At 44.2% G+C, this 14,121-nt stretch overlaps 1 protein-coding gene across 1 annotated transcript in view; it reads left to right on the top strand.

Annotated features, from left to right (window-relative positions):
- The window catches only part of FBP (Inositol monophosphatase family protein), a 71,133-nt gene that overhangs the window by 14,598 nt on the left and 42,414 nt on the right, over window positions 1-14,121 (top strand). The window contains exons 5-6 of the mRNA XM_086785857.1: window positions 6,052-6,118; window positions 6,240-6,353. Of these exons, the coding sequence (XP_086641983.1) occupies window positions 6,052-6,118; window positions 6,240-6,353 (181 nt within the window). The remainder of the gene's footprint in view (window positions 1-6,051; window positions 6,119-6,239; window positions 6,354-14,121) is intronic.

Genomic DNA, 14,121 nt, shown 5'->3' on the forward strand with positions numbered 1-14,121 from the left:
AAACAGCCGTCGCGCAGGCGTCCGAGGAGAGGTTGGGGGTGCCAAAGAGCGCCCACCTGCTTTTGGAGGTTGGATAGGATGGCAGGATTGGCTCCGTCGTCGCAACCTGGGCTCTGGCCCTATCGGGGAAAGAGGCGGGCTACTTGTCGAACCATGACGAGCTTCGTCAAATAGACGGTGACTCCGCCGCCCTGTTGTTGGGACCACCAACTCAGGAGGCCCCTGAGAACGCGTGCGCATTCGCGAACATCGTGGTCGCCAAGTAGTGACATAAAGATACATGGATCTGGTTCGGGAAATTGATGAATTGCATAGAGCCAGAGTTCCACAATCTACGGGAGAGCAAACTGTGGTTGCCGCGGCGGATGCAGCCTTTTCCGGTTTTGCAGGTGAACAGATTGAAAATTTGGATTCGGATGATGAAGCTTAAAGAGGCAGATGCCGCTGGACATATAAGGCACTTGACTTCTAGCAAGGGATGCTTGGACATTGTGGGTTCGCACAATCCACCGTGCGTGCCAAGTGTTGCGGCATCAACCGCACACCGCAACCGCATTCTTGTAACCGCATTGGGTAAATTGTAATGCGCAATAGTCAGTTAGGGATTCCAGGGGATGTCATAGGAAGATATGTCTGTTCGGATCACAGGATACTATTCCTATATATGGATGTAACTGCATGCACGAATCAATCAATCAAATCTGCTGTGATGTTCTGTGCAAATTTTCCATACTTGTCTTAAATCTGTCATGCTGTTATCTTAATCTTTATCATTTTGTAAGACAAGTATGCTGTGTATGAAGGTAACCAGTCCCGTAAACGCTTATTGTCTGCGCAAGAAGTAAATGCGATTACAAATATAGATACCCTAGAAAGTTGACTTTGCTACAGATCCTAGCATCCCATACCACTAGGATTAAAGATGAGGCAAGGTGATCAATCCTTTCCCAACTAAGTCTTGGTGCTCTACACCTCCACTCCACTTGTAAAACTTGTGGAAAAAACAATGTAATAACTCACACATGTCCACACATCCGACAACCTTCTTCCTAATGGAGCTCCCACAGGGAAATATACGTTGCGATGTTCTAATCCTGAGATATTCCAACTACTCTTAGGCAATCCCATCCTCCTCCAATTGTCTCACCTTGTAAGATGCAATACTCACAGGGTGAGACCCTGGGATCCCAACAATCATGTGAACAACCAACCATCCAGCTAGAAGACCACAACTAATTGAGTAGAGAACATCTGCAAAACCCCGCACTGATGTTTCCTAATCTTGCGTCCCCCAAACATCTAACTTAACAATTATAAACCACAATTAACTTCAAATGAAAGGGCTCACAACACATTTAAACACTCCATAACAAAATATTACATTACATTACATTACGAAGTCCTTGCTGAATTACCAAATAGAGGATGGGACCGCAAAATCACCCTTCAAATATACTGGAGCATCTTCCACTATAAAGGACAAAATATGACCCTTCCAATCTACATGGACGTCATGGGTATAAAACCGTTTTTTACCGAGTATTCATAATCAAGAAATCTAGGGACTCTATAACTCTTGATAGATATCGGTAACTGAGACTCACTCTTGTCCCAGATGTGTCCATGCCCCACAGCCAAGGTCATACGATACACATGATCACTTGGTTGGGTCTTCACTCCCGGCAGCTGCATAAGTTTAGCATTAGCGAAGTAGTGAATGCTACTAGGGTCAAACAGGATGTGCACAATCTCTCCTAACAACGACGTATCAAGTCGTTAGGACTGAAGATTGCCATGCTGAAAACACATTCCATGCAAGCACCTTAACCTAAAACAATAGTATCCGCGGAAGAAATTTGAGGGTTACTTGCCACTTCGGTTAAATGAGCCGCCTTGGTCTTTGCCTTTGGACAACTCGCCTTCATATGGCCCTTTTGACCACGAGAAACACCTGCCCTCTTTGATGTTGTGAAGCGTGTGTTGGTGCTTCTGATCCTTCTTCGGATTAGGCTCATCCAAAGACTAGGTTTGGTTCTGCAGAGCCTTCTCAGATTTAACTTTCATTTACGTCTGGAAAGTTGCTCAAAGGTTTCTATGGTTTAGATTTCTTAGAGATGTTCTTCTGAGTCTAGCTGGCCATTATCTCCTCATAAATCCTAGCATGTCGGATGGCATCCTCCAGTGTCCTCCTATGATTGTTTTTTACTTGGAGCTTGTGTTCCCATGGCAACCCACAGATAAAAAATCCACTCAATGTTGTGGCGCTCGGGACTGCAACTCTCTTAATTGTTGTAAGTATGTGTTGAAAGCTTGTGTTCCCATGGCAACCCACAGATAAAAAATCCACTCAATGTTGTGGCGCTCGGGACTGCAACTCTCTTAATTGTTGTAAGTATGTGTTGAAAGACATGTTCTTCATATCCAAGTCCGTAAACTCAAACTCATCCTCCGCCTGGAGGAACTCATCTCGAAATAGTCTCGAACTCTGCCCAAGTACTCGGTTTATTTATGAGTTCTCTCCACCATGTCAGCACTTTCGAAACCCTTCAGGAGACCCCGAACCATCTGAATCTTTGGGGCTTCGGAGAATGGTGCAACTTGAATTGTACGTTCCAGCGGTTGAGCCATGAGTCAACCACCTCTTGGGTCCTCTCCTTTTTCTCACCCGCAAAAGCCTCAGGTGCGAAAGGAGCAGCTATATTGCTGCCGGTCCTGCAGGAGCAGCTGCACCAATTACCGCGTGCTGAAGTAAAACCACTCGATCCTGCAAAAGCTGGATCTCTTCCTGGAACTCTGCGCGGAGTTGTGCCATCTGCTCCCCACACCTCTGTGTGTTCCTTGACCCTTGAGAATGAAGAGCCGGCTGAGAATCCTTGCAACAACAGGCTGCCTTCAATTGATTTTGTCGCGGGGTGAGTACGAGTGGTCTTAAGGCCTCCCCTTTTATGGGCAAAAAAAACACATAAGTGCTTTTTTCCTTTTACACAATGGCCTTTTTTTAACTCTGCCGCTAAACACCAATCCCTCTCCCCCCCCCCCCCCCCCCCCCCTCCCCCTCCCCTCTCTCTCTCTCTCCCTTCCCTTCTTGCATTTTATAAAAACAGCCCAATGTTTTTTTTAATAACATAAAATAGCACTGACTTTCTTTAAAAAAAAAAATGCCACCCTATTATAGATGGTATAAAGGGTGCTTTTTCAAACTCTCTTCTCTTTGTATCTGCTGCCCATCTGTCCATGCAGGCTGCCCATCTGCGCCTGCTTGCCTGCTACCTGGCCTGTTAGGCTGATTCAGGCCCTGTACGGCTAGAATCAGTCCCTGTATGGCCTGATAGAGAACAGCCTTCTGTGCACCCTGTACGGCCTGTTTCAGACAGCCCACCTGCAAAACATCCATTGGCTGCACACCTGCGCATAGTCTGATGTTTTGGTGCCCAACTCTTGCATAGTACAGCAACCTGCTGCGCCCCATGGAACCTGACAGAAAGGGCCTGGCTGCAGCACTACAGCCCATGCTAGTCGACCACATACACACCATGAAAATACACACACACACTGCAGTGCTGACATATTAGAGAGAAACTAGGGTTTTCTTCTTTAAAACAGGGATTCCTGGGACAATTTCACTTGCACACATGCATACAAATCTCCCCTTTCTCCCCCCTCTCTTAGAATCCACATGAATCCTATCCTGCCAGCACAACCTAAAAAAGCACCTACTTCTTGAAGATCAAAACATAGATATGGTGACCAAGAGATACTTGGCTTAGGCGACCTTGAAAAACACAAATGACACACAAACCTTACTTTTTCCGCCTCCGCGATTAGGTTAGCTCCAATACCAAGTGTAAGGGACTCCTCCCAAGGATCACCTAATACACAAGATTAGTACAAACAAAGAAGGGTGCAGGCAAGCTCACCACCCAATTGTAGGTTCGCGTCTGCAAACATCCCCCGAGCCAAGGGCTAAGCTCTCCCATGAGTCCATGCTAGTTAGCCCTGGCATCCCATACACGAGTGCTTGCCCACAGGGGCCCTCAGTAAGACTACCCATGATCCGTCATGTCCATGGCAGGAGTAAGCCACTTGGTCCACGTCCAGACCACAGTGAATCAATAATAATAGCAGTCTAGTCATAAATAGCGAATAACCTTGGATTTATTAAATCTGAACCTTAGCTACTTGAATCCGGCCTGCTTTTCCTAATCCCGGGGCTCCCCTAACTGAGCTGGATTAGTTTTTAACCCCAAGCATTAGTTAGGTACGTAACATCCCCAAGGAGGGGGGGGGGTGGTTTGACTCGAGGTGTGCCAGTGGAGACCCATCACTTTCTTGGGTACTGCCCACAGAGTTTTTATCAAAGCCCTTAGCAGACGATTCCAACGATACCTCTCAGACTTCATTCTTTGTACAGGGAGGCCGACAACATCTGCGAGGATCCACCAGGAAGACTTGGTGGTGCTTTAGCTGGATTTCGAGGAAGCATATGACAGGGAGGATTGGGCTTTTCTTGAGGGCACCATGCTTAGGATTGGATTTTCAAGTGCTTCGTCTCAACCCTTTACTCTGCTGCCCATAGCCAGGTACTTTAGGGCGACATGGGGGAGCGCTTTTGCATCTCAAGATGAGTGTGTTGTGCCTTCCCCCCTTTCCTCTGTGTGTCATGGCGGAAGCCATGAACAACTTTCCGGGCACACAAGATACATGCCTCCAGCGTCTTTGGTCGCCTATTAGGACCTTGGAGGAGCTCCTAGATTTAGAGTTGTTGATGATATGGCAGCTTTCCTCTCTAGTGATGAGGGGAACTTGCGGTGGTTTGTGGTAGCGATTGAAGTGTTCTGCCTTGCCACAAGACGGAAGATCAATCGGCACAAGACTATGGTATGTCTGGTCCATGAGGAGGGGCCCTCACAAAAAGCCCTAATAAAGAGGTGAGCTAGGATAGGAGTCAGGGCTCTTCACCCATGTGCCAAGTGCTCCAAGCAGAGGGCCTCATGATTTCTAGCTCTACTTTTGTGAAGCTTTGATAGGGATTTTGTGATGGTTGATGTGGTGAAGAGGGTGGATGATGATGGGCGTGGGATATGTGATGTCTGGTAGGGGCAGGTTAGGGACATCACAGAGCCCTCGTGCATAAGATTCACGTATCGGTGATAGGTATGACAGCCTTCTTATCCTCAAGGATGCACCAAGCATTGGTACGATTCGTCCTCATGGTGAGCCAAAAATCATGCTTCTTTCTCTTGGTAAAGCACCACAAGGATCTCTGCATCTCTCGTGCAGAGATCCATCCATGTTCTCTTTCTCAGAGGAGATGAAGCTGCATGGCTTTGCACTCGCTCTTGTACCACCCATTTTGAGTTTGTGAGCCAACTCATGCTATAGCCAAGGTTCAAATGGTAGATGGATAACAAGCTTGTGCTGACTCATGTCAGATAGATGTGAGCTGTGAAGTGAGGATTGGGAGGGGGGTTGGAGAGATCAAGTAAAGAAAGGGATTGGTTCAAATGTGCCTCGTAGATGTGGTCGAGGTCATGGTGAAAGTGGACTCCAGTGAAAGTAGTGGTGGGAGGTGTGGGGGGTGGAAGCAGGAATGAATCAGAGATTGTGAAAGCCAAGTATGTATGTTGAGCCCCAATTGGTGGTGCTGGGACCGTGAAGTAGTGCATATGATGGAGAAGAGCAGGAGACCCCATCAGATAATCTACCGAGCTTGACCCTCCAACATAAGGGAAAGATGCGAGGTCACTGGACCTAGGGATTTTTAACGATCCCCATGAATTCTCTCTGTCACAAGAAAATGTATGTTGGTTGAGGGAGATTCAGAAATTTGGTGTAGTTATGAACTTCTAATGAAAATTAATGTGGTCAATGTTGCTTTTAAAACATTGCACTTTTTTAATGTTTTGTAACTACACATAGGTAGAGCACAAACGTGTTTCATTGTTGATATTTAAACATACCCAAAAAAAGCCACTATTGTTTTGTGGCAGTTGGTGCAGACTGGTATTTGCCATTGCTGACAGAGTTTGATCTGATGGACACTGTTGCTAGGTATTGCGTTGTTTTTGATCCACTGGATGGTTCCTCTAACATTGACTGTGGTGTTTCCATTGGCACAGTGAGTATTGACTGTCTTAATTGTGTGCTAATGGTGATGTATTTCCGGTTCCAATTCATCTTGCTGATTGTTCAAGCTATGAGCATTTGCGATAAATTTATTTGCGATTTTGTTGATGCAGATTTTTGGGATCTATATGCTCAAGGAAGGTAGTGCGGGTACGATAAATGATGTTCTTCAACCTGGAAAGAATATGATAGCCGCAGGCTATTGCATGTATGGGAGTTCTTGTACGGTAAGGATGCATGTTTAAAAGAGAAGGAACTTATATGCATGGATGGAACCTTACCTTGTAGATGGATGTAGGATTGCTCCCTAGTAACGCAAAGTGTTGGCAAGTGGACAAGGGGTTGTTTAAGTATTGGAAGTGGGAGGGAATTTTAAGAGACATTGTGCAATAAATGGACTTAGGAGTTGGACCACATTTTAAGGGGCTCTGAGGCCCTCACTTTGGCAAGAGAATGACCTCTTGTGAGTTGCAGTTCATTAGTCCAGTCTTAGCAGGTTGTACACCACCGTGGAGGAGCAGATTGCTCATTATGCTGCAGTTGTGTGCCTATACTTTACTTTAGTATTGAGGAGTAAGTTTTATAGAAGTGGGGAGCTGAAAAGCCCACTTAATTCCTAATTCAATGCTCTTTTTTGTAAAAGTGGCTTGTTCTAGCTTAGAGTAGGGTTTGTTATTTTAACTTAAAGTAGGCCTTGTTTAGTCTTTTTGTAATTCTTTCTCGCTCTAGCTTAATATAGACTTCGCTTGGTTCTTTCCTATGTTTTATGATTCTTTGTTGTTATACCTTAGAGCAGACTTTGAGTGCTAGTCTCTATCATGGTTGAGTATGCCCATCACCTTCGGAGAGTGATAGAAACTCAGTTCGTTGGTTTTATAAAGCATGTTCTTTTGGACTAACCTTATATGAACCTGCACCTACTCTTGGGCACTGATGACGTGAGTAGGGATGTCATAGCTTATTGTCCACGCTATGCATGATAGAGTTGATGAACGTACACTTCATGTTAATGGTTGCACTTTTGAGTCGAAGTCTTTTTTTAAAGTTTAGCTTAATGTTTGGTTCTGGCTCTTAAGTGCTTTAGGTCTAGAGTTTATAGTTCTCTGTTTTGCTATTTTGTGTTGTTGTTTAGTATCTCAGCTCAAAAGGTTTAAGTTCTTATTAAGAAGAAGTGTGTGTATGCTTGTGTGTGTGTGTGTGTGTTTTATTTTTTATTTTTTAAAGTTTCTTTCGTTCATTTTGTTTCTTGTTCTTTGTTTTGTTTTGTTTTTTTTTTTGGTTTTTTTTTTGTTTGTTTGTTTTTGGTTTTGTTTTTTTTTTTTTGGGGGGTTTTTTGGTTAATGTCTTAATTAAAAGTCTTCGTTTGATATTATCTTTTGATTTCCTCTCCTTAGTAGCTAGGTTTGTTAGTTTATTTATTTTTGATCTTTCAAATGCTTTGTTTTTGTCTTTGTCCTTCTTCACTATTATTTCTTTCTCAAATCTCTCAATTCGTAAGTTTCAGATTTTTCTGACCTTATGAAGGAATATATATTGAGGGAGGGTTGGCCCATTCACGGCCCCAATGGTTGTGTACTGTGTAGTGCTTTTCTCTTTTGGAGATTATCTTGTACAATGATATATCATCCAAACAAAGCTTTGAAATTTGTATTCGGCATTGACATGCACATCCATGTTTGGTGTTTGTATTCGCTGCATATTTTGTCATTGGAAATTTAACTTTTTGGTGCTTGTAAAGCTTGTATTTCAAATACTCCTTGTTAATACAATATCAGAAGGGGAAGGGAGGGAGGGGAAGGAAGTCGCGCGGCCCTAGTGTAGGTGTCATTTAAATTTCAGCATTGCTATCTTGCGTTGTGTTGTGGCTAATTGTATTAATAGTTTTAAGTGTGAGCGAAGATTTTGCTCAACCCCATCTAGGGTATCTCACATACAGAACTAAACCCCGTCCAAGGTGTCTCACACTTACACAACACACTAGTCAGCCTTGGCGTCCCATTGTAGCAGGGTTGGTTTTCCGGCATAGTAAAGTGGTGGTTCTCCTCTGGCTAGTATGTCCGGAGTCGTCAATACTCACAGCATAGTGCTAATGTGAATAGATAGATTAGAATACGAGTATAACACATTTACAACAATGACAAGGATACTGTAAACAACACTTTCTTTGCTCTCAAGACGTTGTTACATGTCCTTCATTGTACTGTGCACACCGAGCTATGGTCACAATGAGTAGAACAACACACAGACGGAATAACAAGTGACTACAGCCTTGATGAGTCAAGACTCAATGAACATGACTAGATGGGAAGGTTAAGGATGCTTAAGGATGAGCTGAGGGCCATTTAAATGATTCCTACAAGTTGTGGTGGAGTCGGTGGCATCTCTTATCTCTGGTAGGTGCCCATCAGAGTGACAGGATTTCGGTGGAAATCTCCTCTCTCTGGTAGGTGCCATCGGAGTGACAGTGCGGTGCCTTCAATGCGGGTGCATGCACCTCTCATATATATGTTGGTGGTGTGCTTCTGTTTTTGGATAGTGCACCGAATGCTCAAGGATGGTCCAGTGGGACAGTCCAGCGTCAGGGTGATCTAGTGTGGCACCTTGGATGGTCCAGTGTGGTGATCTAGGTTCGGGATTGCAGCCGGAAGAGTCCAATGTGGGCACTCATAGTGGCTACACCCATACCGTCATGTAAGTAGCCTTCGATGGACCGTCTGCACATCCAGGATGGACAATCGGGAGTGGATTTCCTCTTATGGTCTTGACATAGACTTGTCATATGACAATACAATCAAACAATCCCCTCATCACATAACACTCTCTTATATAGCTTTTTTCAATAAAAGTTATACCTATAAAAGCTATGGGATTATTAACTTATAAGTCACTTTCCAATGAAAGATATACCAATAAAAGCGATGTGGTTAAGTCACTTTATAAGACTTAGCCCTATACCTTCTTTTACTAATCTTTTGGGATTCCTATCCCACAGATTAGCCAACCTAACCCCCAGGTTAACAATCTAACCCCCGAGTTAGCATGAGGTACATAACATTTACCTTCTAACAATCGGAAGTGAGGTGAACACATCTTGCCCAATCCTTGGCCAATAGAAATTCGTCTCGAAGTTGTGCAAAGTGGAGTTCATGCCCCAATGACTGCCAACAATGGCGTCGTGGGCGTCGTGTTGCCCTCATGTTCTTTAAGACATATAGGCGGACTTGGTAAAAAAGCTAGTTATCTCACATCAAGAAATAGCATGGTCCCATGGACCAAGACTTGGGTCCATTGCATGCTGAATTTTCCGGAATCCGTGCAATTGTGCTTCTTGTCATCGAGCTCGATTAGTGTGTTCTGGAGAGTCGAAACTGCCCATCCCACCATACTGCTAGAAAATCTGGTTCAAGTGGATTGTGATGGTCACCACTCCAATGTGCACTGGGCGCTTCCACGATTCAAGGCCTAGATCACCACTAGACGCTCTGGTTATAGACTGAGTAATTGTTTTCTGCAGAGTTGAGCTTACGAGAGACATGTAAACAATTGGATAACGGTTCTGTTGCAAAACAACCCCAAGCAATGCTACTCGTGTTGGTGATCACCTGAAGCAGTTCATCCCAGGAGACAATCGCTAGACAGAGCGGCATCAGCCAAAGCTTGCTTGAGGGCATGAAAAGCCTGCAGTCCACTAGTGTTCATGTTCAAATAATCAGTTTTGAGATCTAATTTCACTGCTGTGTACACTCTTCTTTCCTAATGCATACAACCTCCATCTCAATGTCTTTCCAGATCTCCATCTAAGCTCCCTGGCAAGAGCACATGGGGTGGAAGGCAGTTGCCATCAATTGTAATCTCAGTTTGCTATAGTAGTTCAGACTATTCTATCTTGCTAGATCTTGTTCTCTGTGAAGGTCTTGCTATTCATGTTAACTTACAAGTTGTAATTTCTTACAACCTTTTCTTCACACGTTGAGTGTAATTGTTTCATGATGCTGATGGTGATGATGTTTCTTCTTTTCCCCGCTTTACTGGTTTCTTATATGGCCATGGTGAGAACTTTACTCGTTTCTTTATATCATAGTCACCAGAAACGGGAAACGGAAACAGAAACGGCACCCCCCTCGGAAACGGAAACGGCAACTGTGGGAAACGGGAACAGCTAGGAAACGGCACATATACTTAATAAATTAAACTATAGAACCAAAAACTAGTAATTACAAACTCAACAGCGAGACTTTCTCAAGATGAAGTCAATTTCTTGTTGAATTAAGAATAGAAAGTACAATGCAAATACATCAGTTAAGTTTGGAACTTATGAGTAGGCTCAAACTCCTCAGGTGTGCAGCCCTTCCTCATGCCCTTAGGAAGAGTGCATAGGCTCAAGATCAGTTCATTGAGGTGTTTCTATAGCCGTGTACAGTTCAGACAGGCTTTTGAACCTCCTAGATCTTGCGTTTGGCTTATCTACAGTCCACAGTCATTCTCTCTAAAGTAATAAAGCAAATACTATCTCGGTAACGGGATAGGGGGCCCTTCAGTGTTGGTAATTTGGGACCCAATCTAGTGTACAGTTCTCATATCTCTTTTATTAAAGTGGATTGCTAAACTCACGAAACTTAGGATACAGAAGACTGTGTGAGCATTTGTGTGACAGGATCCTTCCAATACAAAGACTTCCGCTGCATATTACATCACCACTGATCCATGTGTTTGGTGGGAGGACTATGGGGTAGACACTTTAGAGTTGCAACAATTGGCCATCAAGATTTTGAGCCAGGCGGTCAGTTCGCCTTGTTTGGAGCAACTATGGAGCTCATTTAGGCATATCGCTTCAAAGAAGAGAAACCGGCTTGGCACTCAAAAGACCAATGATCGAATTTTTGTGAGTGCCAATTTGTGTCTCCTTGAGCGAAATGAGAACCCCCAATCTTGGAAGCATTGGTTAGAGGAGGATGAGAAGAGTTCAGAGGCAGAGAAGCATGCTAGTTTACCGCCTACGCCGATAGTTACTTTGGGCGAAGCAGGGTATAGCGACTCCAACGACTTTCTAGATTATGATGATTTGGGCTCAGACGATGTGCATCTCTCGCAAAAGGGACTACGGTGGACTGTTCTAAGCTATGTAAATATGCTGAAAAATGCTTATGAATGATATGTTACCATCACCAGATGACTGTAGCGTGTATGGATGATGCACAGAAGGCGGAGGCACTGCTGTAGGGCTGAAACGCAAGGTGGAACTGCTGTAGAACTGCAAACGCAGGGCTGGACTGGACTGGACAGCTGTTGGCTGTGATATATGCTCAAAACGCAGAGGTACTTGCTGAACTGGGGCTGAAAGGGTGCTGAATGCAGGCGCCTATGGAAACTCTTTGAAGTCTGTAGGCACCAAGGGTACCCACACTGTACAGGGCTGGACCATCTTTGGGTGTCACATCGTCACACTGTGACACTGTAAGACCGACAATGGAAGGAACCATCCCGGAGCATTTAGTGGACTATCAAGAAGTGGAGGCACACCACCAACGGATACGTGAGAGCCACACAGGCTCCACTGACTCTACCAAGTCTTGGAGGAATGCTTAAATGGTCCCCCAATTCATCCTAGAGCATGGTTGCATTCCGTACTCGTACTCATCCGTTTGGTACTTTCAATACGTATCTGAATGAGCTGCTGAACTACTGTATGAGCCTGCTGATGTGATGCGATAAACTGTAGGGGATGCTGAAGCAAAATGCAAGCTCCAAGAGTGTTGAGAAGCTAACGCAGAAGCTCCAGAAGGGCTGGATTAGTCTAGGCTGAAGGCGGGGATGCTCCTAATGCTGAGGATGAAGGCGCCTAGCTTTCTGAAGATTGAATGGAAGACTAAGCCCTATGCAAGCCTATTTATACTAAATAGGGGCTGGTCAAGTTGGCTGGTCATTTATTTAATAAACTTTATGTTTATAAATGACATTAAATGCTAAATAAATACCATAAAATATTGGAAAAATACCAGATAAATCATAGTAAATTTCCTAAGGCTTCTGAGATGTTCTAAATGATGCACATGCATATGAATGCACATTATGCAAAATGTAGAGTGCTTTTTGATGCAAACCCTAAGGCTTCTACTGACTCAACATGTATGAATGATTCTCTCCAAGTGGGTTAAGAGACTTGACTGACTACAACTGGGGATACTCCTGGAAGAACTTCTCGTCTAGCCATACAGCTTCGTGGGTACCTCGATCTCGTAATTTCGTATAGAACTGACGTATCCGTCGATCGAAACCATGCTTCCATTGTTGAAGAAGGATCTGTTCGGGCTCAATAACTTCTGCTTCGTCTACTACGTCTGGCTGTTGTTCATCTGAAATATCAAATATTTCTCGACCAACATATGGTTTTAGCCAAGAAACATGGAAAACATCATGCATTGTCCAATTGGTAGGCAACTTTAACTTCATGGAGACATCACTTAACATTTTGACGATTGGAAAAGGGCCAAAACTATGGAATGAAAGCTTAGGACAACGTTTGTCCACTTGTTTCAATCTTTGTTTCATAATACGTTAATAGACCCAATCCCTTTCCTTGAAGTGGATATCTTGTCTAAACTTACTTGCATGTCTGTCAATTGAATAATGGCCAGGCTCAAAATTGAGGGCCAAATTGGGTTGAGTACCAAACTCTGCGGAATCGACATACTGATCTTCTATGTTATTTAAGTCTTTTCCAGAGATGTTGAGAATGGTAGACTCCTGACTGGTCTGGATGCTGGTCTTTCTACTAAGAACATCTGCTATTGGGTTATGCTGACCAGGGATGTACTTAATCATTCCTGCAACTTGTTGGAAGAGCTGACCCTGTCTAGTGTGCTGAGCACTCCACTGGGCACTTGGCGTCATCGGGAGCCACTTAAGTGCTTGGTTGTTTGTGGTGACTGTGAAAACGTGTCCATAAGGAACAAGTTTCAAATGTTTGAGAATTGACTGTTGTTCTAGCTTGCCCTTGAAAGTCTTGGAAAGACAAGAGGGAAACTTGCTAGGAGGTTCTGCTAACTGTGGGATACTGAGTGGGAGATCATCCTTAAAAATGTCTGAATGAGAAAGGAGATCTGCCAACTAAGGGACTGAAGAAGATGAGACAGCGGTTATTGATGAGATAGAAGCTGTCTGAGCATAAATCAATGCTCCTTCTGCTGCTCCCTTGCACATAGCTCGTCGGGCTTGGAGATGAGAAATCATAGGAATGCCAAGAATGCTCCTATCTCCCCGAATCATGACAGGCTCAGGCAAACCTTTAGAGATAATAAAGGTGTCCTGTCCCTAATTGGGAATAGGTTCATACTGACAAAACCACTGGATTCCTAAGATCCTGTCACATCCCAAAAGAGGAGAGACAATGAAATCTCGCTAGAATGAGGCCTTTTGAACTTGAAAAGAAAACTGTTGTGCCCTTTGAGATATGTGGGTGCGAAGACCAGGTGTAAACCCGTCTACCTCCAAATGATATTGCACTAAGGTACAGCTCATGTTGGTAGCCAACTGGGGAGAGATGGCGTCCTCATAACTGCCTATGTCAAATAGGATTATGAACTATCGGCCCTTGGCAGAGCCATAAGCTCGGATCAAGCTCTTCTGTGTGGTTGTTGCCTCACCCCTCTTGCTTAGCATCAAGTACCATGGATGGCATGGAATGCATAGAAGGTAAGATCTGAACTGCATTTGTGGTAGCAGGCGGGTCTGGAGGAGCGTGGGATAATGTGGCAGAAGGCTCTTTGGAGGCTTGCTCCGCTTGTCTTTTTGGACAATCCTTCTTACCATGCCCGATGGTATGACAGAAAAAACATCGGTTTTCTGACTGATACTGTCTTTGCTCCTCTGGAGGAAGATAACCGCCAGTAATGCCTGCTTGAGCCTTTTTCTCAGGGGTTTTCTTACGCTTGGATTCCTTACCCCGTGAACTAGAGCAAGGACTATTGTCTGTCTTAGTGTCTTTAGAAGACGAAT

Source organism: Cibotium barometz, chromosome 48, assembly GCF_041138505.1.
Source record: "Cibotium barometz isolate CiBa-2024 chromosome 48, ASM4113850v1, whole genome shotgun sequence".
Lineage (NCBI taxonomy): Eukaryota > Viridiplantae > Streptophyta > Polypodiopsida > Cyatheales > Cibotiaceae > Cibotium > Cibotium barometz.